The sequence below is a fragment of the Eptatretus burgeri genome, chromosome 2, assembly GCF_056783735.1.
Source record: "Eptatretus burgeri isolate ZD-2024b chromosome 2, Ebu_testis_v1, whole genome shotgun sequence".
NCBI lineage: Eukaryota > Metazoa > Chordata > Myxini > Myxiniformes > Myxinidae > Eptatretus > Eptatretus burgeri.
The window spans coordinates 90,834,830-90,859,773 of NC_140962.1; the positions used below are offsets into that span (position 1 = coordinate 90,834,830).

At 43.0% G+C, this 24,944-nt stretch overlaps 1 protein-coding gene and 1 long non-coding RNA gene across 7 annotated transcripts in view; one reads left to right on the forward strand and one right to left on the reverse strand.

The window, feature by feature from the left end:
* The window catches only part of CCDC77 (coiled-coil domain containing 77), a 112,622-nt gene that overhangs the window by 77,909 nt on the left and 9,769 nt on the right, over nucleotides 1-24,944 (reverse strand). For 2 of the 5 annotated variants that reach the window (XM_085870280.1, XM_085870282.1), the window contains exons 2-3: nucleotides 18,526-18,712; nucleotides 4,972-5,114 (exon numbers count right to left, since the gene is read on the reverse strand). In XM_085870280.1, the coding sequence (XP_085726406.1) occupies nucleotides 4,972-5,114; nucleotides 18,526-18,712 (330 nt within the window). Of the gene's footprint in view, nucleotides 1-4,971; nucleotides 5,115-7,020; nucleotides 7,121-9,202; nucleotides 9,325-18,525; nucleotides 18,713-24,944 lie in introns of those variants that run through there. The other 3 variants (XM_085870284.1, XM_085870283.1, XM_085870285.1) reach the window with 3 other exon arrangements.
* Nucleotides 9,452-24,944, forward strand: part of LOC147032548 (uncharacterized) — a 50,699-nt gene continuing 35,206 nt past the window's right edge. The window contains exon 1 of one of the 2 annotated variants that reach the window (XR_015055229.1): nucleotides 9,452-9,603. This is a non-coding gene — a long non-coding RNA (uncharacterized LOC147032548). The remainder of the gene's footprint in view (nucleotides 9,604-24,944) is intronic. The other variant, XR_015055228.1, reaches the window with a different exon arrangement.

A 24,944-nucleotide genomic window follows, 5' to 3' on the forward strand; every position in this document is an offset into this window, starting at 1 on the left:
TTCAGTTTTCCTCCCTCCTCCCCCTCCAAAGTGACTGGGAAGCGTGGGCCCATCGGCTGTGCCAGGTACAAAAAGAGGTCGCCAACACCTCAAACTTTTCCTCATCTCTCCTCATATAAAACAGAGAAAGGCCTTTCTATTCCATTGAAAATTGAAAGGAACTTGTGCTCGTTAACCTCCGCCATCAAAGATGGAAGGAGGTTACTGTTTTCACCCCTGTCTGTTTGTTTGTTTGTGAACAGTATTACGGAAAAAACTCCTGTACGGATTTCGACGAAACTTGGTGGGGGGATTAGGTATGGTCCAAGGATCATGCCATTAGATTTTGGACTTGGTCCAAAAAATACTTCGAAAATTCTGCAACTTTTTTTCAAAACAAATTCGATTTTATTTGAAAAATATTTGAATTTTTTTTTGCATTTATACATGTTTTAAGTGATTTCCAACCCCCCCGCCAACCCCCCCCAAAAAATTTGTTAGAGAAAAAAACCCAGAAATTTTGCAACTTTTTTTTCAAAAAAATTTCGATTTTTTTTTGGGGCATTTCTACATGCACGTCAATCTAGTTTAGTTTATTCAATCGTGGTTCAGTAGAGTCTGATCCGTTTTGACCTACAATGAATAGGATATCAGGTTCACTTAAGTGACCCAGCAGTATTGGCGGCGGAGGTTTTGCACTCCACCGAGTGCTCCCCCTCTAGTTTTGTATGTCTTGCATTTGAATACAATGACAATGGCACTCGGCAGAGCGCATACCATACCTCTGCCAGGCCGAATAATTTCCGTTTTGCATTCCACTGATAGGCAAGATCTGCATCCTGACCTGAACCAAAATCTAATCAACTTGCTCTCGTCACCGACCCAACTCATCCACCTAGTTTTGTCAAAACAATCCACAGCTTTTTGAGATATCGTGCTATACAGAAAATCGTTTTTGGCCACACCTTTCAATGGTAAAGAATCACTTTTAAAATGATGGTATCGGCAGATCTGGATCTTCACCAAAATGCAATAAATTTGTCATCACACACCTAACCTGTCAACCAAGCTTCGTCCAAATCCGTCCATAACTTTTTGAGATAAACTGCTCACAGACAGACAGACCCTGCATCATTTTACCATGATACTGGGCCCCCTGTAGGTTACAGCAGGAATAAGGAATTTATTCAGGATACCGACGATAATTGATGACTGTGCAAAATACACAGTCGGATCTTTAATATCCACAAACTAATGGTAGATGACAGAAAACTTCTCAGTTTGTCTCTCCATTGAATCGTCAATCTTCCTCTGATTCTTCGGCATCCCTCTCTCTGTTGCCTGTTTGCAATTCTGCTCATCCATCGGTTGTCTGTTCTTCTTGCTATGTCTCCATCCCAATTCCATTTCAGCATTTTGATTGTGACCAATATGTGATCGAATCTGGTTTTCCATCTCATCTTTTGGCTTCAATTTGTCCCTTTCCGTTATGCCAAGGCAACAACCTTCTATGGCTCTGTGTAGTGATCAATTTTTGCTCACTACTCTTGAGACCACATTTCACTGCCATGCATCATTGCTGGTATTATGTAAGGATTTTGTTCAAAAACTCGACGTTAAATAACCGTGAAGAGTTTCTCAGAAGGGTGAGATGTAGTGGTATCTCACGAGCAAGGCTAAAATGGCAGAAGACATTTAAACTTGGCAAACAAGGGTTTTTGAAATTGTAGCAACATTTTTCAAAAATGGGTGGGGTGTACTATATTTACCTTCGCAAACTTTGTTGCAAAGGTTATGTTTTGATCGCTGTGTATTTATTTATTTATTTGTGAATATGTGTGTTTGTTATTCGCATAACTCCAAAAGTATTGAACTGAATCGCAGCAAATTTGGTGGGATGATTGGTTATTATCCGAGGACCATTTGATTAGATTTTGGGAGCGATCGGGTCAAAGGTCAAGGTCAAGGTCATGAAAAGGTCAAAATCGTCTTTTTACCATAGCGCTGTCAATTTGTATCCAATTTGCATGCAACTAATGCCAAAATGTTCAGAATTCATTGCCCCATCTTGTGATATGTGACATGACACAATGACGTAATAACCCTTATTAGCGGTTGGGAGTCAAAGGTCAGGGGGGCATCACGACATTGCAAAATGTGCGGTTTTAGTCATAACACGGTCAATTCTCATCCGATTTGCATGAAACCAACACTAAAATGTTGACTGTTCTGTTCCCCACACTCTAATACCAATTACAAAATTAAGAGTACAAAGGTCAAGGTTGAGGTCATGAAAAGGTCAAAATCGTCATTTTGCCATCGTGCGGTCGATTTTTATCCAATTTGCATGCAACCAATGCCAAAATGTTGTGAATTCAATGCCCAATCTTGTGATATACGATATGACACAATGACGTCATTACCTTTGTTAGCGGTTTGGGTCAAAGGTCAGGGGGGGTCAACGACCTTTATTATCATAACATGGTCAATTCTTATACAATTTGCATGTAAGTAGATTCAAAATGTTTAGAATTCAATTCCCTATCCTGTGATGTGTAATATTTGATTTCTTATAATGTGACCAGTTGTCATCAGATTGACTTGACACTAACACCCAAAAAGGTCAGGGAGTTCATACAGAAATTGTACAATGTACGTGAATCAGTGTCAAACAGTAGGAAATTTAATGTTTTTAAGCCATCATAACACATATGAGATGGCAGATGTGGTATGGGATTAAATACCCTCACAATCAACGGTTTCTGGGGGGGGGGCAAAATGTAGCGTTGGCGAAGGTATGCGCTCTACTGAGTGCCCGTTCTAGTTGAGTAGTGTGGGGATAATTTTGCAGTGCGTGCCACAAAATACAGTGCCTTCAGAAAGCATTGACAACCCTCGACTTTTTCATATTTCGTGGTGTTACAGCCTGAACTTAAAATCCATCCATCCATCCATTGGGACCATACTCTGTGCAGAGCGTTGGTACTGCCTAAGCAGTCTTCTTGGCTATTGGGCACAATCCTGGGCAGGTCACCACTCCGACACAGGATACCAGCAAGCTGGGACTCATTTTGCCGACCTCGGAAGGATGACAGGCAGAGTCAACCCCACCTGGTATTAATTCAACATCCGAGTGGGGTTTGAACTCAGGATCCCCAGCCCACCACCCTAACCATTGAGCCAACACCAGGCATATGAACTTAAAATGGATGAAATTTTAAAAATGTGTCACCATTCCAGACAAAATACCCCATAATGGCAAAGTGAAAAGATGTTTTAAGAAATTTTTTCAAATTCATTAAAAATGAAAAGCTGGAATGTCTTGCGTCAATAAGTATTCAATGCTTAACGACCACAATTGCCTGAGAGAAGAATGTTAGCGGGATGATGAGTAAATAGATGCCTTTGGTTGTGTGGCCTGCGAGGTGCTAAGAAATTTTGGTTCTGACCCATGACCAAAATTATTTGGGGACCCCTGTATTAGACTGATATTTAAAGGGGGCTGGGGGTTGGGGCTAAAAAGATAAATAACCACCTGACAATTTTCTCTACAGTTAGAAAAGCAGGTAAAACTACAACAGCACTTGGTAGAGCCAATACCTCAGCCAGGCTGAACAGTTTACGTTTTGTTTCCCACTGATAGGCTGGATCTGCTGATCTGAACCAAAATCTAATTGGCTTGTTCCTGTAATCTTACCAATTCATCCACCAAGTTTTGTCATAATCCATCTCCAACTTTTGAGATATCATGATATATACATCTATCGTTTTTGCCCCCTTTTTAAACGATGAAGAATCACTTGTAAAAATTAAAATAAATTCTCGTATCTGGATCCGAACCTTCACCAAGATCAAATAAATTCTACCTTGTCATACACCCGACCTGTCCACCAAGTTTTGTCCAAATACATCCAAAAAAATTTGAGATATTGTGCTATGTATCGTTTTTAATTGACTGGAGATGATTTAGAAAGAAACACACCTTTCTATACAAGGTCACACAGTTGACAGTGCATGTCAGAGCAGAAACTCGACTATGAAGTCCAAGGAACTATCCATAGAACTAGAATTGTGAGGAGGCATAGATCTGTGGAAGGGTAAAAAACAATTTCAAGAATGTTGAAGGTTCCCAAGAGCACAGTGAGCTCCATCATCAGGAAATGGAAAGAATATGGAACTACTCAGACTCTTCCTATAGCTGGCCATCCGACCAAACTCGGCAACCGGGCAAGAAAGACCTTGGTCAGGGAGGTGACCAGAAACCCCATGATCACTTTGACAGAACTTGAGTTCCTTAGCTGATATTGGAGAATCTGCCAGAAGGACAACAATCACTGCAGCACTTCACAAACCTCGGCATTGTGGGAGAGTGGCCAGATGGAAGCCATTCCTGAGAAAAAGGAACATGGCAGCATGTCTGGAGTTTGCAAAAACGCACGTGACTCGGAGAGCATAAGGCAAAAGATTATGTGGTCTGACGAGACGAAAACAGAACTCTTTGGCCTGAATTTAAAGTGCTACGTCTGAATTTAAAGCGCTACGCTACGCTACGTCTGATACTTATGTAAATTCGATATTTTTGTATTTCATATTCACAATCTGTAAAAATTTCAAAAAAACGTTTTCATTTTGTCATCGATGGGGTATTTTTGTGTGATTAAATGCCAAAAATGTTTTTTTTAATTTAAGCCATTTTAAATTCAGGCTGTAACACAACAAAATGTGAAAAAAGTCAAGGGGTGTGAAATCTTTCTGAAGGCACTGTATCACTCAATGGTGAAGAATCACTTAGAAAATTCTCATATCTGGATCCAGATCTTCACCAACATCTAATCATTTCATTATTGTCACACACCAAAATTGTCCACCAAATTTTGTCCGAATTCGTCCTCAACTTTTTGAGACGTCCTGTTCACACACAGACAGACAGGGGTGAAAACACAATCTCCGTCCGGCCATGGTTGCGGACGTTAAAAAAACAGCCACCGGTACCGTATCTTTAGGAGATCATTCTTCGCGTAAAGCTGCAGAATCTGCTCGCGACTCTGAAGCACGACCATCTGCATGTCACTTAGAGCTTGCTGCAGTTCATAAACCTCTGTCTCACGTTTCTGCAGCCTTCGTTCCATCTGCACCTGGAAGTGCAGGGAGGAAGATGATGACAAACAAGTACAGGAAGAAGGGCAAAGGAAAGAGGAAAGGTGAAGGCATTTCATATAAATGGCTCCTTCAAATCGAAAAACAACTTTTTTTAAAACGTGCAAAATAAGTTTGGACTATTTTTCAACTTCCATGGACAACACTTTAACCAATCAAGTATTTAAATAACTTCGCAGGGTTGTTCATTCCATTCCAACAACAGAACTGGAGACGTACAATGCACCACACACACACCCCAGTCTCCTCATCCATGGACTCTTACCCAACAATAAGCTGAAAACACAATCACCGCCTACTCGTTTGTTTCCTTTTCTCTGCAATACCTGCAAGTCCTGTGCTTTTCCTGCTTCTATGCATGGTTCGCAATCACTTCAGTCAAGTTGGCATAACCACATACGATTGGCTCATGCACAAAAGACAATGCTTTTGGAAATTAGTGCGGTGTTGCATTGATGTACACTTGAAACAAGGCGTTTCGTAGATATCCACAAACCCACCAAACTATTTCCATGGTTAAGGCCCAGTCACACCTTGACGTTTTAGCCAGCAATGGCAACGTATCAAAATGAATGTAAAACGCTGGCTTACGCTGAACTTTTGATGTTTTTTTTAAAGATTCGGACGTATTCATAACAAGTTGGTCGAATGCATAACATATTAGTAACGGACACAGAACGTTTCGTTGTCTTATAGTTAACTTATACCAACGAATGCTTAGCCTGTTGTCGGCGTTCACAACCTATGCCCAACGATAGTCTAACTTATGCATAGCGTGCTGCACGTATCGCCGACGATCACGTGGCGTAGCCTATTAAAAGGCTGCCGCACAATGATTCAAATCATAACCGCCGGGGAAATGGAAGTGTCAACATCACAGTCACACCTTGGCGATTTTGCCAGCGTATGCTGACCTCTGAAAAATGTGTCTAAAACGCTGGCGCACGTCGAATACGGTATGGGTAAGTTTGGTATACGTGAATAGAATGCTAAAGTACGCTATCATACGTCGTAGTAAGTGGAGTACGTCTTATACTTTTAAACGTGTTAAACATTTTACGACGTACTTGCCGTATGCCTCACACGTTCCACATGCGATGGGAATAAGTTGTACGCACAATATGCGATCGTTGGCACATGTCGAATTGGCACATAATACAATATTAATAGGCTGCCGCTCAACGATATAAATCATAACCGCACTAGAAATCGAAGTGTCAACATCACCGTCATACCGAAGAAAAAAACCCCCCAAAAAACCAGGGAGTCTGGAACACTGACGCTAACCATTACCTCGACGTGTTTCGACTTATGATAAACTTACAATTAACGCGTGTCAACGATCGCATAACGTGCCTACAACTTATGGCCTGCGTAGCGGAACTTGTGAGTCATACGCTGGCATAAGTCGTAAAATTTCAAGCATGGAAAATTTGAGGACAACTACAAAGTACAACGATGAAAGCCAGCGTACTACGATGTATGGCAGTGTTTTTCAGCGTGCTCTCAATGTTTCCAAAACTTACCCATAACGTATTCGACGTGTGCCAGCATTTTAGACAAATTTTTCAAAAATCGGCATAAGCTGGCTAAAACGTCAAGGTGTGACTGGGCCATTAGCCACTGAAAGAGGCTCAATCTCTTGAACACCTCATCCTCACCATCAATCAAGACATATCCTTGGCTGAAGATTGAGACTCATCCGTTGCTCCAAGTCAGTCCATTAACTATAAGGCCTTCGGAGTAGCTCAACACAATAGTGCTCGCCCCTACGGGCTGAGGCACAAGCATCATGCATCTCTATCCTGAATTATGTGGAATCAAAAGCTCGCAAGATTATCAACTCCAGCGATGAGGCCGAAGCACAAGGCCTGTTGCTCTCACCTCGCGGACAGGTTGGTCGGTGACCTCCGTTTTATGAAGCATCTCCTCTGATACAGCTCTCTCTGCTCTTCGTCCTTTCCTCTGACCCTCCAGAAGTCCTCTGGGATGCACACATTTTTCCAGTAAACCACATCCTGGATAAAGTCCAAAATGCAGACTTTCCATCCCACCTTACACTCTTTTTGTTCTCTCCTCTGAAGTTTGTTGAACCACTTCCAGAGATGGTAAAGTTTAAAACTTCCTTCTGGGGCTTCAAATGAGCAGGATACGACAATCTTGTCATCCCACTCATCCATAAGCTTAAATTTTGAGTGCAAAAAAAAAAAAAAATCCTCCCATCACCACCACAACAACATAAAAACCAAGAAAACAATGGTCCTTCATGGAATCTCATCAGTCTGATCACCAGAGCAAGATAAATGACAGCGCAGCTGCCATTATTGCAAAGCATGAAGACAATTTATGCTCCTTTCTCCCGCTCTCGAAAAAGTTTTACCCATTTTACCTTCATATTCCTGTGGAATCTGTGCACGCAATTAAATGCGGACCTTTTGATTTTTGGTCTATATGTTTACCAACATAGCCTGGGTATGTTAGCGTCTACCTTTGCAAGAACTTGAGTGTGATTCCGCTCAGATTCACTGCTACAAACCTTCAATTCATATTAAATTTATTGTGGTGAAATGGGTTTGTGAAACAGTGTTTCATTAGTTATTTACCATATTGGCTTTCAGTGTGTGTCCAAGCCATAACATTTCTACCATTTGAGCTTTTGGCATCAAATTTTGTTTTCATCAAGTTTAGTTTGAGTATGAAGCAGACACCGATGGGCTTTGCATTTTGACATGCTTCCTAGTTTGATTGGAGATGACAATGCACTCCTTTGTGCATTTCAATTTATAAAATGCTTCAGAAAATCCTGGTTTTATCAAAGTTGTTGCAATTCTTGTCTGATACAAACAATAAGATGCCTGGTGTCAAGAATTATTCAGAAAACAATGCCACGAGAATTGGCCGGAGACATGGGACGTTTCCCTTCGCGGATGCTTCCATCTGTCAGAGTTGCCAGAGTTGGGGATGCCTATTCACAGTGGTTGTTTCGCACAACGCAAGTGGGGGTCCAAATGTGTGTGTCTCTCACTCACACACACACACACACACACACACACACACACACACACACACACACACACACACACACACACACACACACACACACACACACACACACACACACACACACACACGGATGTGGGGGGGGGGATCTCCGAGTCACTGCTGGGAGATCAATCCTCTGTTTCCGTGCTGCTGGCTTCTTTGAGAGAACTGTTTGGGGTGATACAACAATCATGGTTGCAACCTTCAAAGCCCGACAACCTCCCAGTACTTCTTATTTTTTCAGAAAACCTGCAGATTAACATCAGCCGCTTCAGCTTACCATCTTATCAAGTGGTACAGGCACATAGGCAATATCTGATTAAAGGCAAGATGATGGAATCCCTTTCGAGATGAATATCTGCAGACAACGTAACCACAAAATACACCCCAAAGCTTCTCCAACAGCACCGAGCCCTTCACCCCGATTAAGAGTACAAGAAGTACTAGTGTATAAAATAAGTACAGTACTAGATTCAGAGAAGTACTTGTGTGAGTTTGTACATTGAGACAAGACAGTATATATTATTTACTCAATGTGCTGAGACACCAATAGAAAAATAAAGCAATTGGACACAATGCAACATGGTCACATCCTCAAATTGCCCACATAAGTTGCCAAGTTGCACTTGGAAGGGGCATGGATCTGGTTGGCAGCAGGGAATATACCTTCAGGATAACCATACCAAAACTCCCGAGGTGGTTGATGACATCATTGCTTTTTCTCGAAAGGAACTTTTTTTAAATAAATATACAGCAAATCTCGACATACAAGGAGCACTTAATTTTTATTTCCAAGAAAATTAGGGTAAAAGTTTGGGTTGCGCTTTGTGCACAGGTCGAGGGAGGGGTGTTCCTTATTCCTGGCTACATTACAACATAGGCTTTTGTTTGTTTTATTCAGCTCATTTAAGTAAGGTTAAGCTTAAATGTAACATGCAAGAAATTTATTTTCATTTGCATCATGAAAATGTATTGCTCTTAAAATGTGTGTGAGGTTATTGTTCGGTTAGGTATGGGGGCATACCTCGGAGCAGCGTGTCACTGCATCCACTAGATTTTTTAATTTGTCCCAATATCTTCGAGCTTTTCGGTTCTTCGTCATGCCACATCACAATCTTGTACAGCAGCCTCTTAGTTCTCTGTCTGCTGGAATGCAGAGGAGTTTGGCAACAGATTAGCCAAGAGGAAGTTTGACATCAGTGAGGTCAATGTTCGGTGATGGAGGAGTGACAAGTCAAGCCTAGATGCCACACCCAAAGAGAAGGCGGCACTACGAGGGAAGACAGTCAAATGGCCAGAGATAAAGAAGGAGCTGGTAGGGGGTGCATCAAGCAGAAGTGAGCAGAGGGTGATTGAATCTCCATTACAGTTGTGCGTTTCAAGGTCAGGTCAATCATCAACCAAGCTGGCATCGAGGATTTCAAGGTGAGTGCGAACTGAGCATATGGGTTTATGGCACACTATAACTTGGCGAGCAGGCAACACACTCGTCACCCCACACCAACCGGAGGAAGCAGAAAAGAGGACAAACTTCATTCGATTTTAACGGTTGCACAACTATCACCAAGTGATAAAGTCTTATTGGAAATACGGACCATACACCGCTGACATTTGACCTCCCTTGTAGAACTGCAGTTATGTCGGTAACCATGAAGGAGGGAAAGTCCATTACCATATGCACCACATGTATTGGAATTGACGAGTTTACGGTCATAATCGTGTGCACCACAGATGGTAATAAGCTCCCTCTGTATAATCGTGTTTAAGTGCAAAACACTCCCCAAGATGAGTTTCCCCTCCAGCATTGTTCACCTTCATCTTAAGGGATGGATGCACACGATCTGGTGAGACGAGAGAAAAGTCATTCACTAAGGGGGGTACCAGTGGAAGGTGTATCAGCCAACAATCTGTGGCTGAATACTGCAAATCTGGTGGGAGTTGCTGAATGAGATAATCTCCAAGGCATTCCTCAAGTGCCGTATTTCCAATGCGCTTGATGACACTGAGGATGACTCCCGTGAGGAGGAAAGGCCATCCAGCAGCTATTCCGAGGGGAGTGACGAAGATGAGGATCTTCTGTATGTCGACTGATTATGAACTTTGAGCTGTCTTCGAAAAAAAAAATACACACATGACGAGTTTGCTCGTTAGCTTCAGATTATTAAAAATCTTCAGCTTGATGGAATACTGCTCTCCCCTCTGGGCTGGCACCCCTGCCTCATGCCTTGCTCAGCTTGACACCAAGAAAACCAAGGCCTTCAAGATCATTAGAATCTCCCACGATGAAGCCGAGTTGATAGGCCTATCACTTTTGCATTGCACCGAGGTCGGTGGTCTCCGTATTCTATTGCCTCCTTTCTGGTCTTGCACCCTTCTGCTCTTTTTGTGCATTGTCCCCCCCAACCAGGTTTCCATAGTGCACACATGGTGCACAATCAACCCCCTATTGATGAAACTCCCAAATTACAGAATCACTGTTCTCTTCCACCCATTCGTTCCTCTTTGACACACCTGTGAAACCAACTTCCACATTCTCTTCAATCTCATTCGTCCCTCCAGGTCTTCTACATAGCTGTTCGTTACATCTCAGATAACCTCCCATCCAAAACGATGATCTTTTTAAGCCCCATTAAACCTCTCACTCCCAAAATTTCCAGTTTGTTTCCTTCCTGAGAGTTTGTTTCTGGATCCATCTTGTCCACCCCCTGCATCTTCTCCTACCACTCATTCTTACCCTTGTTTGTCTGTCTCCATCTACTTTGTCCCTCGACCATGCTGTTGGCATCCGCCAACCCCTACCCACCCCCCATTCTCTTTCTGCTGTTCCTTTTGTTCTTTTGCATCCTGATCCATTCTGTGTTCTAACTCTTCCATGAGCCTCGACTTTGTATACTACAAAGAAGCAAAGTGGAGCAATCCTTTTAAGGGAGACAGTTTTTAACAAGAGCGCAAGTGAGCACAATATATGCCTGAAAAAGTCTCTGTGACACACACGCGCGCGCATGCACGCACGCACGCACACACACAATTATATATTCAAACACGTCAATTTATGAAGAACAAGAAGGTATATGCAGAATTGTGCTACTACATGGAAAACAGCATCCTGGTTGCCATGGCAACCACTTTAGATGACGAACGGATGTCACGACACACCGTCTCCACAGTCTGTACCTATGTACCAAATAAGAAACGTGAAAATTGAAAACTTTGGGAGTTAGAGTGCGGACAGGAATGGATGGACGGACGGACGGACAGACAGACAGACGGACGACCGGTATCACATAATACGCCCCGATATATGTATCGGGCGTATAAAAAGAATGTGTGAAACAAGCAGTCATAGACTGGTACTTACGAAATCGTCAACTTGACCTCTGACCTTGTCTAATAAAAGCTGTCTCTAGAGAAGGTAGCGATGCAAACCAGAAGTTTCTACGATGATTCTGTACCAAACCATCAAAAATCTCCATTTCTCCACGCAATTATTTAATACTAGCCGAAACCCCGTCACAGACGGATTCCGTTCATTCATCCACCCTCACCAGCTCATCCACACTCGAGAGACATGGACTGGATAGGGCGTGCTTGCCCCCTCCTACTCATCCCCACCCCTGCCGCATTCCCCCCCGCCTTCAATTTGCTTACCCCCGCCCAAAAATGTAATTACCCAGCCCCGCCACCACCTCTTCACTCCCCATCCCCCGTCTCTTGATTCCCTGCCCCACTTGCCCCTGGGCCTCCGCCCCCTGTCCACCCCCTCACACTCAACCCCGCCTAATTCACCCCAGCCCCCGCCCACTCAACCCCCGCCCCATCTCCCGCTTTCAATTTGCTTACCCCCGCGCAAAAATTTGCTTACCTTGCCACCCGCCTCTTCACTCCCTGCCCCCGCCTCTTCACTCCCTGCCCCCGCCTCTTCACTCCCTGCCCCCGCCTCTTCACTCCTCGCCCCCGTCTCTTCACTCCTCGCCCCCGTCTCTTCATCCCCCACCCCCGCCTCTTCACTCCCTGCCTAAATCTCTTCATCCCCCACCCCCGCCTCTTCACTCCTCGCCCCCGTCTCAACGAAAAGTGTTTATTCTGCTTCAGAGTTGAAAGCTGACTCTTGCCACTATGTGCTATGCACTCTTACAGGTACGAAGTCTCTTTCAGTCCAGGTCACAGTACAGAGAAAAAGGTGACGCGACCGCGAGGAGGAGCACAAGATTGGTCCTTCAGTATTAATATATCGAACATACAATGTTTCTTGTTACATTTTTGTGTGAAATTCACATTCTGAGGTACTCAGCATGTGCAGAAGAGGGTTTTACATTGCAGACGCTATTTTCGAGGAGTGGAATTACACCTCTCAGCGGTAACGGTCTGTCGACAACAGACATGATGACGTCAGCGAATGACCGATGATGTCATGACGTCCTGACGCCTCTCAGCGGTGACGTCACACGTCGCCATGTAAACGAATGTAAAACGAAAAGTGTTTATTCTGCTTCAGAGTTGAAGTTTGACTATTGCCACTATGTGCGATGCACTCTTACAGGTACCATGTTTCTTTCAGTCCAGGTCAGAGTACCGAGAAAAACGTGACGCGACCGCGAAGAGGAGCACAAAATTGGTCCTTCAGTATTAATATATAGATTATTTTATCAGTCACAAAACCGTAATATTCGGCCATCCACCAACAATCTTTACATAATCCGACGGCTTAGCGAGTCAGGCATGCGACGATAACCTTTATTGGAATAAAAAATGACTTTGAAACACCAGCTTTATCGAAAACACCGTCGGCGCGCACAGGGAAAACCTTTACGTGACTCAACGACGCCTCTGCTCGAGCATGCTGCACCACGTGACGAGCCGTGACGCGGCGAGTGAAATATTTTTTATACAATCTTAAAACATCTCCAAAACATCCGATTTTTACCAGAATTTCGACAACCCAGTGTTAAGCGTCCTAAGCGATCGCAAAAACCGAAGACAAAATTAAAATCGAAGTTAAAACGAACTCGTAACGTCGAGCGAAGCAAATATACTCCATTTTCCACAGGAATTTACGGAATTATGTTTGACCTCACTGTGACCTTGACCTTTGACCGATTTTGACCAAAATCTAATCAGCGCTAGCCATCACCCTCCTGAATCACGTAGTGTAATTTGACATTGGTAGCTTCTTCCGTTCTCGAGTTATCGTGCCTACAAACAAACACACAAACACACACACAAACAAACAAGCAGTCATAGACTGGTACTTACGAAATCGTCAACTTGACCACTGACCTTGTCTAATAAAAGCTGTCTCGAGAGAACGTAGCGATGCAAACCAGAAGTTTTAAGATGATTCTGTACCAAACCATCAAAAATCAAATGTTTTGGATGTTTGACCTCACTGTGACCTTGACCTTTGACCGATTTTGACCAAAATCAAATCAGCGCAAGCCATCACCCTCCTGAATCACGTGGTATAATTTGACTTTGGTTGCTTCTTCCGTTCTCGAGTTATCTGTACCAAACCATCAAAAATCGAATATTTGACCTTGCTGTGACCTTGACCTTTGACCGATTTTGACCAAAATCTAATCAGCACTAGCCATCACCCTCCTGAATCAAGTGGTGTAATTTGACATTGGTAGCTTCTTCCGTTCTCGAGTTATCGCGCCTACAAACAAACAAGCAGTCATAGACTGGTACTTACGAAATCGTCAACTTGACCTCTGACTTTGTCTAATAAAAGCTGTCTCTGGAGAAGGTAGCGACGCAAACCAGAAGTTTCTACCATGATTCTGTACCAAACCATCAAAAGTTGAATTTTTGACCTCACTGTGACCTTGACCTTTGACCGATTTTGACCAAAATCTAATCAGCACTAACCACCACCCTCCTGAATCACGTGGTGTAATTTGACGTTGGTAGCTTCTTCCGTTCTCGAGTTATCGTGCCTACAAACAAACAAACAAACAAACAAACAAACAAATGGAAGTCATCAATATACTTACGAAATCTTTAGATTTCGTAAGTAAAAAATAACAAAGAGAAATAAACACCAAACACACTTATTTGGGACGTTATGGGACTGCATGGGACAATTTTGGGGAAAATAATGTATCAGAGAGTTGAATTAGCTGCCATGGAACCACAAAAGTTTTAAGAAGATTCACTTCCAGCAAGAATCCAACCCAGATCAAAGCACATTAGTAATGAACCATCTTGGCACATCCTCAAAATATTTAACATTTGTTTGGTTTCTTAGCTTTTAAAAGAAAAAAAAAGAAGAAAAGAAGTCTTTTCAAAAGCAAATTTGAGTGGGATGTGTGGTAGAAACACTGAAAACCAAAAGATTCCTCAACAATGTATTTGGAGGAGATATAACTTAATAGGAGTGTTTACAACCAAATTGAATCTCCCTTTTACTTTATAACTCGAAAAGCACCGAAGTTCTTGTATTTCATCATAGTGTATTCAAATAAAGCACTGAAATATCAGGAGGAACCCAAATAGAGAAAGATGGAGTCATTAAGAGGAACTTGGATAGGATTCGGGTTTTGGCTGCTACTCCTCGACCCTCAAACCCAACAGGTGAACTTTAAAAGAACTATTTGCAAGATTCACCCCTCCACAGAAAAGAAAATATTAATAAAATGAAAAACACACACACACACACACGCACACACACACACACACACACACACACACACACAGACACACACACACACACACACACACACACACACACACACACACACACACGCACACACACGCACGTTGACGTTTGCCATTGTTTGTTTTTCCACATCTCAGCTCACTGGGATCAGCTGCAAGTCGAAGTGCTGATAATTTAATAAAAATGATGAATCATGATATATATATATATATATATATATATATATATATATATATATATATATATATATATATATATATATATATATATATATATATATTGTTGCAGATTCGCGCCCGCCGGCGTGCGAACGGCCACGTAACTCGAATCGCGGCACGTCGCCCACCGGACGGACAATCCAGTCGTGACCCTCTCGGACTAACGCCGGGAACCAGTCACGGGTGGACCTTTCGGTCTCACCGCGATCGAGCCAATCGGCCCCCGCGTGGGATAGGGTTGCTCGCCAAATTCGACCTACTTAAGTACCCACACGGAGGGTAGACCGGGCGATCGCACCTCGCCGCAGGTCGACTTCGGACACGGGCCACTTAAGCGACCCGATCCGTACTATCGGGATAACCGAGCGGTGTTATTCGTCGGCCTCGACGGTTCGATTAATTATCGGGCGTCTTAGCCCACGACCAACCCTTTACGTGAAGCAAGATGGGGATTCAATGAAAGAAATGACGAAGCGAAGCGGGAAAACAGTTCAATAATAAGCACATTTATTTCGCGATGAACAGAAAGCACACATATACAATTCCACCAAAAGCACATGTAAAAGAAGAAGACAAAAAGCAAATGCAACAATGCAGATCTATCCGACTACCGGGCACTCGGCAACACTTATACAATTTTACTTCACAGACGGCGCCGACAGCACACATTCCCAAAGCAAAAGAAAAGAGAACAACCCTCCAGGATGAGGGGGTAGGCGGGCCTGGGGCTGAGACCGTGTCGGGCCTACCCGTCTGATGATGAGACGCGGAGCGGCGGTGGTGCCTCAACTCCGCGGGCCTCGCGGACAGTGTCTGGTAGGGGATGGGAAGGGGGCCCCCTTTTGTCGCACTATCTCAGCGCGGGGGGAAACAGGAGGGGGTTGCTGATGCTCGGGGAAAGGAGGATTTCACAAAATCTCGGGTCCCGCGACGAGCGACTCCACCACGACCTCGGTCGCGCCGCCGGCCTTTCCCTCCGCAGTTCCCCGAATCCGACGCGAGCACCCCCTCGTCCGCCTTCGCCGCCGCCGCCTCTCCACAGCTCCGTCCTCTTCACTCCGACTCCGCGAACTCCCAACTGCGAACTGCCAACTGCGAACTGCTTCTCCGAACTCCAAAACTCAACTCCCTCCACTTCCAACTCCACTCTTCTGACGAACGCAGTCGTTTTTATAAGCCCCGTGGCTTCGCTCTTTCATCTTTGACCCTCTGCCTCCGACCTTTCACCTCTCTTGCTGGCTCCCCATTGGCCCGAGGAAAGGTGGGCGTGAATGCTTTTTGATCCATGTATTTGCATATAGCGACCGCCCTCCAACGCCCTGGAGGCGGGGCCAAATCGCCCCTCGCTCACCGATTGGACGGAACAAAAGTGGGCGTGAGTCGTTTTTGATCCGTTTTTCTTCAGAAAGTCCGCGATGCTTTTGAACACGCTGCTCGGTGCGCGCCCTACACGAGTCCAGCATCGGTGCCCACGAGTGGCGCGAGATGACGGTGATGCGATGGTGGCGAGTTGTGACGGTAAAGGTCGTGGCGGTTGTGGTGAAGCGGCGTTGTGGTTGGTGGTTGTTGTTGTGATGGCTGTTGTGGTTGGTGGTTGTTGTTGTGATGGCTGTTGAGACGTGGTTGGTGGTGGTAATAATGGCGGCTGGTCCAAAATAAAGATAGTAAAAGAAAAACGGCTATCCTGAAGAGTCGCAGCCCTCATGAATGACATTTATTCCCTCTAGACAACGGGTTTGGACCTAACTACACATATACTTACCGAGATATCTCACCTAAGGGACCTGAATGGTGGTTTGCGAATTTGGTTAACCACAACAATATTTATATATATATATATATATATATATATATATATATATATACATATGTATGTATGTACATATATATATATATATATATATATATATATATATATATATATATATATATATATATATATATATATATACATATGTATGTATATATTTGGTGGCCCGAAAGTTACTTTACCCCTGATAAATTTTTCGCACTTCCCTCTGTCCCTTCCCCTCTGCCCTCACCCGCTATGGTATGCGGAAACACTGACTCAGAAGAATGATGGAGCACATACAGATACAATGACAAATTAATTTTTGTAAGTACTGTACAATAAAACCTGTATATTAAAAGAGTTCAAGAACAATGCTTCACTGGGAAGGGGTAAAGTGACTTTCAGGCCACCCTGTATATATATATATATATATATATATATATATATATATATATATATATATATATATATATATATATATATATATATATATATATATATATATATATATTTCCTCCACCAGTGAAAGCAACTTTTCATTAAATTTGTGTAAAACTTTTACATGACTGTCGACTATATACTCTAGACCAGTGTTTATAAAGGTGGGGTGCACGCCCCACCGGTGGGGCGTGGCAATATTTTGGTGGGGCGTGAGGATTCAGAATTAATGAATCAATATATGATCGCTTTTATAGCTTTGCTACGAGTTCACTTCTTGGTTGACTCGGCCATTTCTGGTGGATTTATCTGAAGTACCAGAGCAATACCAAGAGGAGTTATGAGAGTTGCAACAAAATGAGTCTGTGAAAACTCTTTTCAAGATCAAACGAACCATGATGTGGCTGTCTGACGAGAGCGAAAAGAAATACCCAAACTCGACTACTTTGGCAAGGGAAGTATTGATAAATTTTCAATCATCTTATTTAGTCGAATGTGGATTTACTGTTGTTACCGATTTGCTGCAAGCTAAGAGAAATCGACTGGAAATCACGAAACGTGGTGATTTAAGGCTGAAACTGACAAAATTGGTTCCTCAAATCAAACAAATCTGCAGCCAGCGTCAAGGGCAGGGCTCCCATTGAAGTGAGTTGCAATTGAATAAAATTTGCAATAAAGTTTTAATAAAGCCTTTTGAATACATATGTAGTATATACTGTAGCGTCTCCAATCATGGTGGGGCGTACGATTTTTTTGAAAATCAAAGTGGGGCGTGGGACAAAAAAGGTTGAGAAACACTGCTCGAGACAGAGAAGCGGTCTTACCTCGAGTTGTGCTAGTTTGTTTGCCACTGCCTACACCTCACAAAAGATGTGCGATTTTTGACGTCCACAAACAACCAAGAGGGGTCCAGAGCTTTAGGCAATTGCAATATGAAAGGAGCCCACACACTGATACATCAACCTACATGCAAAACGCCAGGATGATACTTCATAGCTGGGTCTAGGATTCAAATCCAGGCTAGACAGCTCTCTAGGCTATCCTGCCAGCCTCGACACAACAAATAAAATTAAACAAAAAGTTATGGATACATACCTATTGAATAAATCAAAATAATTGGGAGAAACCGGTCATTTTTGTTATTTATGAATAATTATCATTAACCAATGAGTGATGAGGATTAGACATTTCTCATCTTCGCCATATCAAGTGAATGCTCTGGATGAAAAGACCACACAAACCTGGTTCTGCAATGTGCTCTTATAACTATCAAGACGCTTGATTAGAGCTTCATGGACCTCATCAAACTCAGCGACTTTGCAGCGATAGAACTCGAGGAGCTCACGAGATGGCCTTAGACCTGCCAGCCGCTCTGCCAAAGGTGGTGCTGGTGTAGATGGAGAGTCATTGTTGGCACTGTATGCAAACCTGCCACAAAACATCAATTAATTCCACGTTATTATTTCATTTTGGAGAAGGAAAGGGGAGGAGGGGGTCACGGGTTATCACGTATGATGTGTGGGCTTCAGTTTAAAGCGTACAGTAAAAACCTTTGAAAAATAATAAGAAAAGTTATTTTTTGGCCCTTAATATAAATACAAGCATTGCATATCGTTATCGACATGGCTTACAGGTTTAGTTTATAATAGTTATTTCATAATGCACATTTACACAACTGTCATGTGTTAAGTGTCAACCTCAGGGCACCGCAGCGCGAGCACTGGTAACATGGAGGTCATCACGACAGAAAATAAATAAAGACTACTGTGTCCTTCGTGGTGTTTTAAGAGTGAACCCAACATACGACAGGAGACGGAAGCGTAACCATATAAGGAATATATATTAATCCCTACTGTCTACCTTAAGCAAATAAATTAAACATAACACTTTAAAAATGACTTTCTTAAGAATCTCCCAAATTAAATAAGTATAAATGTCACAGACAACAATGCAGCTACAAGTTAATTCACGACTCTTGATGTGGCAACTTAGCTCAAGCAAGCAGTTTGTACAGTAAACCCCGAGCGGGTTATAAAAGGGTGAAATGTCGGTGGTGAGCATGGTTAAACGGATCTAATCTGGAGGGTGCGCAAAGAAGGAAGCCAAATGGACCATCGTGTTTTACAAGTTCTCAGAAGGTGAAATCCTCATATCACTGAAGCATGGAGAAGAACCAGAGTACTCATGTAAAGCTGTATCACAGATGATGAAGACAGAAACTCCAGCTGTAAAGGACGATGTGTTAAAGGACAGGAGAGGTTGGAGGGATGAATAAGCTCTGAGGGTGTGCAGGAGTAAACCAGCCGAGTGCCTTCTCAAAAATGGCGCATAAATCGCCCCAAATGACGCTAACAAGGTATACAAGGAGCAGTTTTGAAATAGTCGCTGAGATAACAGCAGTGTAATGTCTGACAGGTAGGTTCCATGAGTAAAGGGAGTTCAGCAAAGAATACCTTACATCATCATCATCATTTCAAGGCCATTTCCATGGTTGCATGTGTAAGCCGTATGGGTGAAAGGTCGGTGATGTGCAAGCCGTATGGTCACAAGGTATGATACAAGAAGCAAACTTGAATTTACAAAGACCCACAGTTTGCCCATCATGTTCAGGGAATAGATGAGTCACTGAACCTTCCCAGGTCCAGGTTCATGAAAATCCTGGTAATGCATCAACTGAACTGGTGCCTCGATCCGTTCTCAAAGTCACCATGTGGGTGGCGGTTGGTTGGTATGGGATAATTGGTCCATACTTCTTTGAAGATGACCAGGGACGCACTTGCACGGTAAACCAGAGGAAATATCTATCGCGAGATGATTCAGGAATTCTATCTACCTGAGCTACGTACTCAGGCCCGTAGGAGAAACAACCTGATCCAGATGAGAACCCAGTGGTTCCAGCAGGATGGGGCACCGCCCCATAACAGCCAGGGAAACAAGGCGTTTTCTCAACCAACATTTTGAGGGCTGCTTTATCTCCCTCTACGAAGACGTTGAGTGGCCACCGTATTCCCCTCAGCTGAATCCTCCAGACTTCTTCTTGTGGGGGTATCTCAAGGACAGGATCTATGGAAACCCTAGGCCTCAGACTCTTGATCAGCTGAAGGAAAACATCCACCGAGAAATCCAGAACATTCCTCAGGAAACGTTTCCCAAAGTGATGGAGAACATGACAACGCGTTCGCAGGCAGTGATCGGACAACGTGGAGCCTACGTCGGACATGTGGTCTAAAAGAAAACGACGATTCTATACCAAAATTTAAATTGTGGTGGCAATTTTGACATTGGTACAATAAACTTCAACCTTTCAGCTTTCTATCCAGCCATATATCTTTAAAAAAAAAATGTTATGACCATCCTCTTTGCAGATGAAAAGTTGTATCTTTTTTTGGGACACCCTGTATTTCTGTTATTCATGATTTGATTGATCTTTTTGACCTTTATCATGAAAGTGTTGGCATTGTTTCCACAAACAGAAGGCTTTTGATTACGTTTTTCATAGATATTTGCCTGAAGTCTTACAATGATTGAGTTTTAGACCTTTTCTTCCGCCATGCACACATTTATGTCATTCGGACATACAGTGCCCATAGAAAGACCGCGCTCCCTTTCAAAATTTTCACCTTTTGTTGCCTTATAGCCTGGAATTAAATCAGACTTTTCCACCTTTATTTACACATTGTAAGCAACAACTTCCAAGTGATAAACAAATTCCACAAACTTCAGAAAATTAATTAAAAATAAAAAGTAGAATATCTTGGTTGGATGAGTGTTGGTGACCTTTCTGTGATCTTTGCTGAAGGTCAAAGGTCATTATGCTAAGATACATTAAAAAGATGAATGCCCTAGAAATGTTTTGAGGCGTGATTTGTATTTCCACCGTTAAAACTCATAAAGTCACAATAGAAAGACGTACGCCTACCCCCATTCTTATTTCTTTAGTTAAGCCATTGACACATATTAACATGTTTTTTGTTGAGTTGTAACTATTTTGTGACCACCTAATTTTCTGTACTGCCACCCAGGTGATACACTGTGGTGATAGGCCTATCAAATAAAACAGTCAAACTTTTGCCGGGAAAGAAAGTAAACGGATCTGAAATGTTGGTCCTGAGCTCCCAGACTATAAGGCCCACTTGACAATGCCTGGATGGGTTTGAGGGTAGAGGAGTAGCAACTGAAACCCGAATCCTATCCACGTTTCTCCTGATGACTTCATCTTTGCTTTTTGCTTGTTCAGGTTCCTTCTGATGACTCTAATGCAGTACTGTATGTACTATAGTATTTGGTCTTCCATTTGTTACCTCCACCACCGAAGGTGAAGGAGGTCATGTTTTCACCCATTTCTGTTGGCTGCTCTTAGAGCACTCTTATTCTGGACATTTCCATCTGTCTGTCTGTCCGCGAAACTTTGGTCAAGCCTAGGGGCTGAACCACTCAACCGATTCCAATGAATTTTGGTAGGTAGGACCAATATTTCTGGGAATTGTGTGCTTTCGAATATGGGACCCCAGGGCTGAGCAACGGCATAGCAACGGCCCTTTAAAGTGGTCAAAAAAATCGAAAAAAATCAAAAAAAAATCGAAGCTTAGAGTTCTGTGCACAATCTATCTATCTCCCTTGATGCCAATTTGTAGCCCCAACAAAAAATATTTGTAGGAGATAGGTTTTGGGCGAGTACATGTCGAACATTTCAGAAACGGTTAATTGCGAATATCTCTAAGAGAAAGAGTCTGGTTTTGATGAAACTTGGGTGAAATGTGTACAATGTGGCTAGCATGTACACAAAAATGAATGGTTGCTATGCACACCTCCGTTGCTTAGCAACAGCTAAAATACTTTATCGTACATCATACACTTATTGTGGACTGTACAAAAAAATCAATGCCTCCGAAACTGGACCTCCGAGGGACCTGTTTTTTTTGGTGCCCAAGGAGAATGTCTTACAGCATCATATAAAAAAATAAAATCTTTAGCGAATAGATAAATGGAATTACCTGGGCTGCCATTTGTTAGAGTCTCTTTGGAAACATGCCTGAAATTTCACAAGGCGGGTTTCTGGGCGCAAACTAAGAGGGCTGTGATAATCATATTTATTGTGCTAAATTGATTGATAGCATGTACATGAATATCGGCTAGTCGCGTCGGCCAGCTTTCCATCTAGAGCGAGCAGCCATGTCGCCTACCGGCTTGTCTGTTTGTTTGTTTGCAGGATATCTCAAAAAGTTGTGGACGGTCCCGGATGAAATTTGAAGGACAGGTTGGGTGTGTGACAAGGACGAACTGATTAGATTTTGGTGAAGATCCGGATCTGGCTACTAGGATTTTAAAAGTGATTCTTCACCATTGAGAGATAGTGCTGAACCGATACATAGCACGATATCTCAAAAAAGTTGTGGACGGATTTGGATAAAACTTGGTGGACACGTTGCATGTGTGACAAGGACGAGTTGATTCGATTTTGGTGAAGATCCGAATCTGGATCTGGATACGAGAATTCTTTAATCTTTAAAGTGATTCTTCGCCATTGAGAGGATCGGGCCAAAAACGACATAGTACTGTAGAGCAAGATATTTAAACAATGTAATGGGCCCGGTATGTTCTCGTGGATCAGGCTTTACGTGGCGGAGGTATGCATGCAATTTACCAAGTGCCTTTCTAGTTTTGTAAAACTAGAAAGTTTTTGCCTTTCCAGTTCTGGATTTTTTTTTTTATTGTAATCCCATTCTGAATTAAATTGAATAATAATAATAAACGTCATGCGTCAGGGTCAAGTGTCTGTTCAATGCGGGGTTACATCAAAGCAGGACGTCTTGGCAACCCGGTTATCACTGCAAGTAGTTACAAATCCGCAATTCTAATGAAGTCTGTTATTAATTCCGTTACACATCAGTACACAAACACCACACAAAACAAATCCTGGCAAGGATGTGCAATCTCTGTTTGCCCTTTTTCTTGTTAAAAAAAAAACTAATCTCATTTGCTCCCTCAGAAAGTCTCCGGTTTGCAGTTTTGAAGAAAGGTTACATAAAAGGAGCAATGCAGCGCAAGGTTTGTGAGTTCTGTCTGGGCTGCTCAAGTAGAAAAATGTCCATCTGTCAGGAATGATCTCGATTTTGTTTTGACATTTTTTTTATTCTTGAGAAGAGTTGTTTGCAGCAATATATGCTGCCAAACAAGGCAATGAATCAAGGGGCGTGTTTTGATCGATTAGGACAAGACTCTGAGGGAACATATTGTTACGGATCTGGAAACCATTTGCATTCAATGTACGGATGTCCCAAAAGTCAGTTATGTCGTTAAGTATGTGTGGAGTCAGATCCCCTTCCTTTTGTCTAGTGGGAGAATCAAAGGCGTGCGTTGCGATTTCTTTTCAGTTAGGTTATTAAATCTTTACATCCAACGAACAACCAACAACCATTCCATTTGCCATCACGATCGACTACCCACCCGCTGTCTTCAAGCACTCTGACTTGCCAAGGCAAGGTCTTGCAGCCATTCCTTGCCGCTTCCACCAATGTTCCTTCCACAAACGTTGTAACTCTCACACGACGGCCTGTGCAACATTGATACTGTTACCCGTCAAGTATGAACCGTGTGGAAGACCGGCTGGGGTTTCCGGGCAGGGACAAAGGCACAGCTGCACCTGAACCGGAGTTGGTAGTGGGTAGTTGGAACTCTACCGCAGTCGGTAGAGTGACCCGGTTCGAGCAAGACTTGCCGAGGGCGTGGTTTCCCCGGTAGTTGAAATCGCCTCGTTAATTAGGTAAATTGGTTATAAACAAATAGACCCTACGCTACGCGGTTGAGATATTGGCAACCACGGTCGGTTAATTGACCCGCCGGTTCATGGAGGTATCCGAGCGATGGCCTACACTTCCGGGGAGATTGGTGGGAGATGACGTAGCTTTCCCCACCGAGTGGTCGTTCTCACCACCGACCCCCGGCCCACAACAATATTGACTATAAAATACCAGAAAGTCATGCTCTGTGAAAGCACTCTTCAAAGCACTGTCATTTTGGATTTCAATTAGTTAGAGTTGGAACATGTCATGAGCATCAGGGCCATCAGTTCAAATGGACGTGCAAACAGCTTCACTTTATCACAGTGTTCTCTGAAATACAGAAATCCTTACTGGAAATTATCTTTCAGGCTGCCAATCAGAGAGAAAACTCTTCATGCTTTCGGCTCAGCATGCCTTATTGATAGCATTGTGAAATGGACAACTTCCTTCATAATCAACTGTTCCTGAATCAACATTTGGACATGCTCATGCAATTTGTTTACAAATTGATCCTTTCCTTGTAGTTTCACATTCAAGTCTGCAAGATATTTTGGTGATATCAACTAGGAATGCCAAGTCATTCAACCACTCATCATCCATGAAGCTCACACATTTTCCTTTGTTTGTCATGAAGGTTTATATTTCTTGAACCAGTGACCAGAATCTGACTAGTGGGGCCACCCTGCTGAGCCAACAAACACGGCTGAAGGAAACGACATCACATGGTCTGATCGTAGCTCTGCAAGAAAGGCTTTGAACCATCTGTGATGGATCCCCCTGGAGATTGTGAAATTGACTGTATGAACGACCTTTTTCATCAAGTTTTATCTCCAGGGTCTTTGCACACAGCTGTTCTTTGTGAATGATGCAGTGATGCA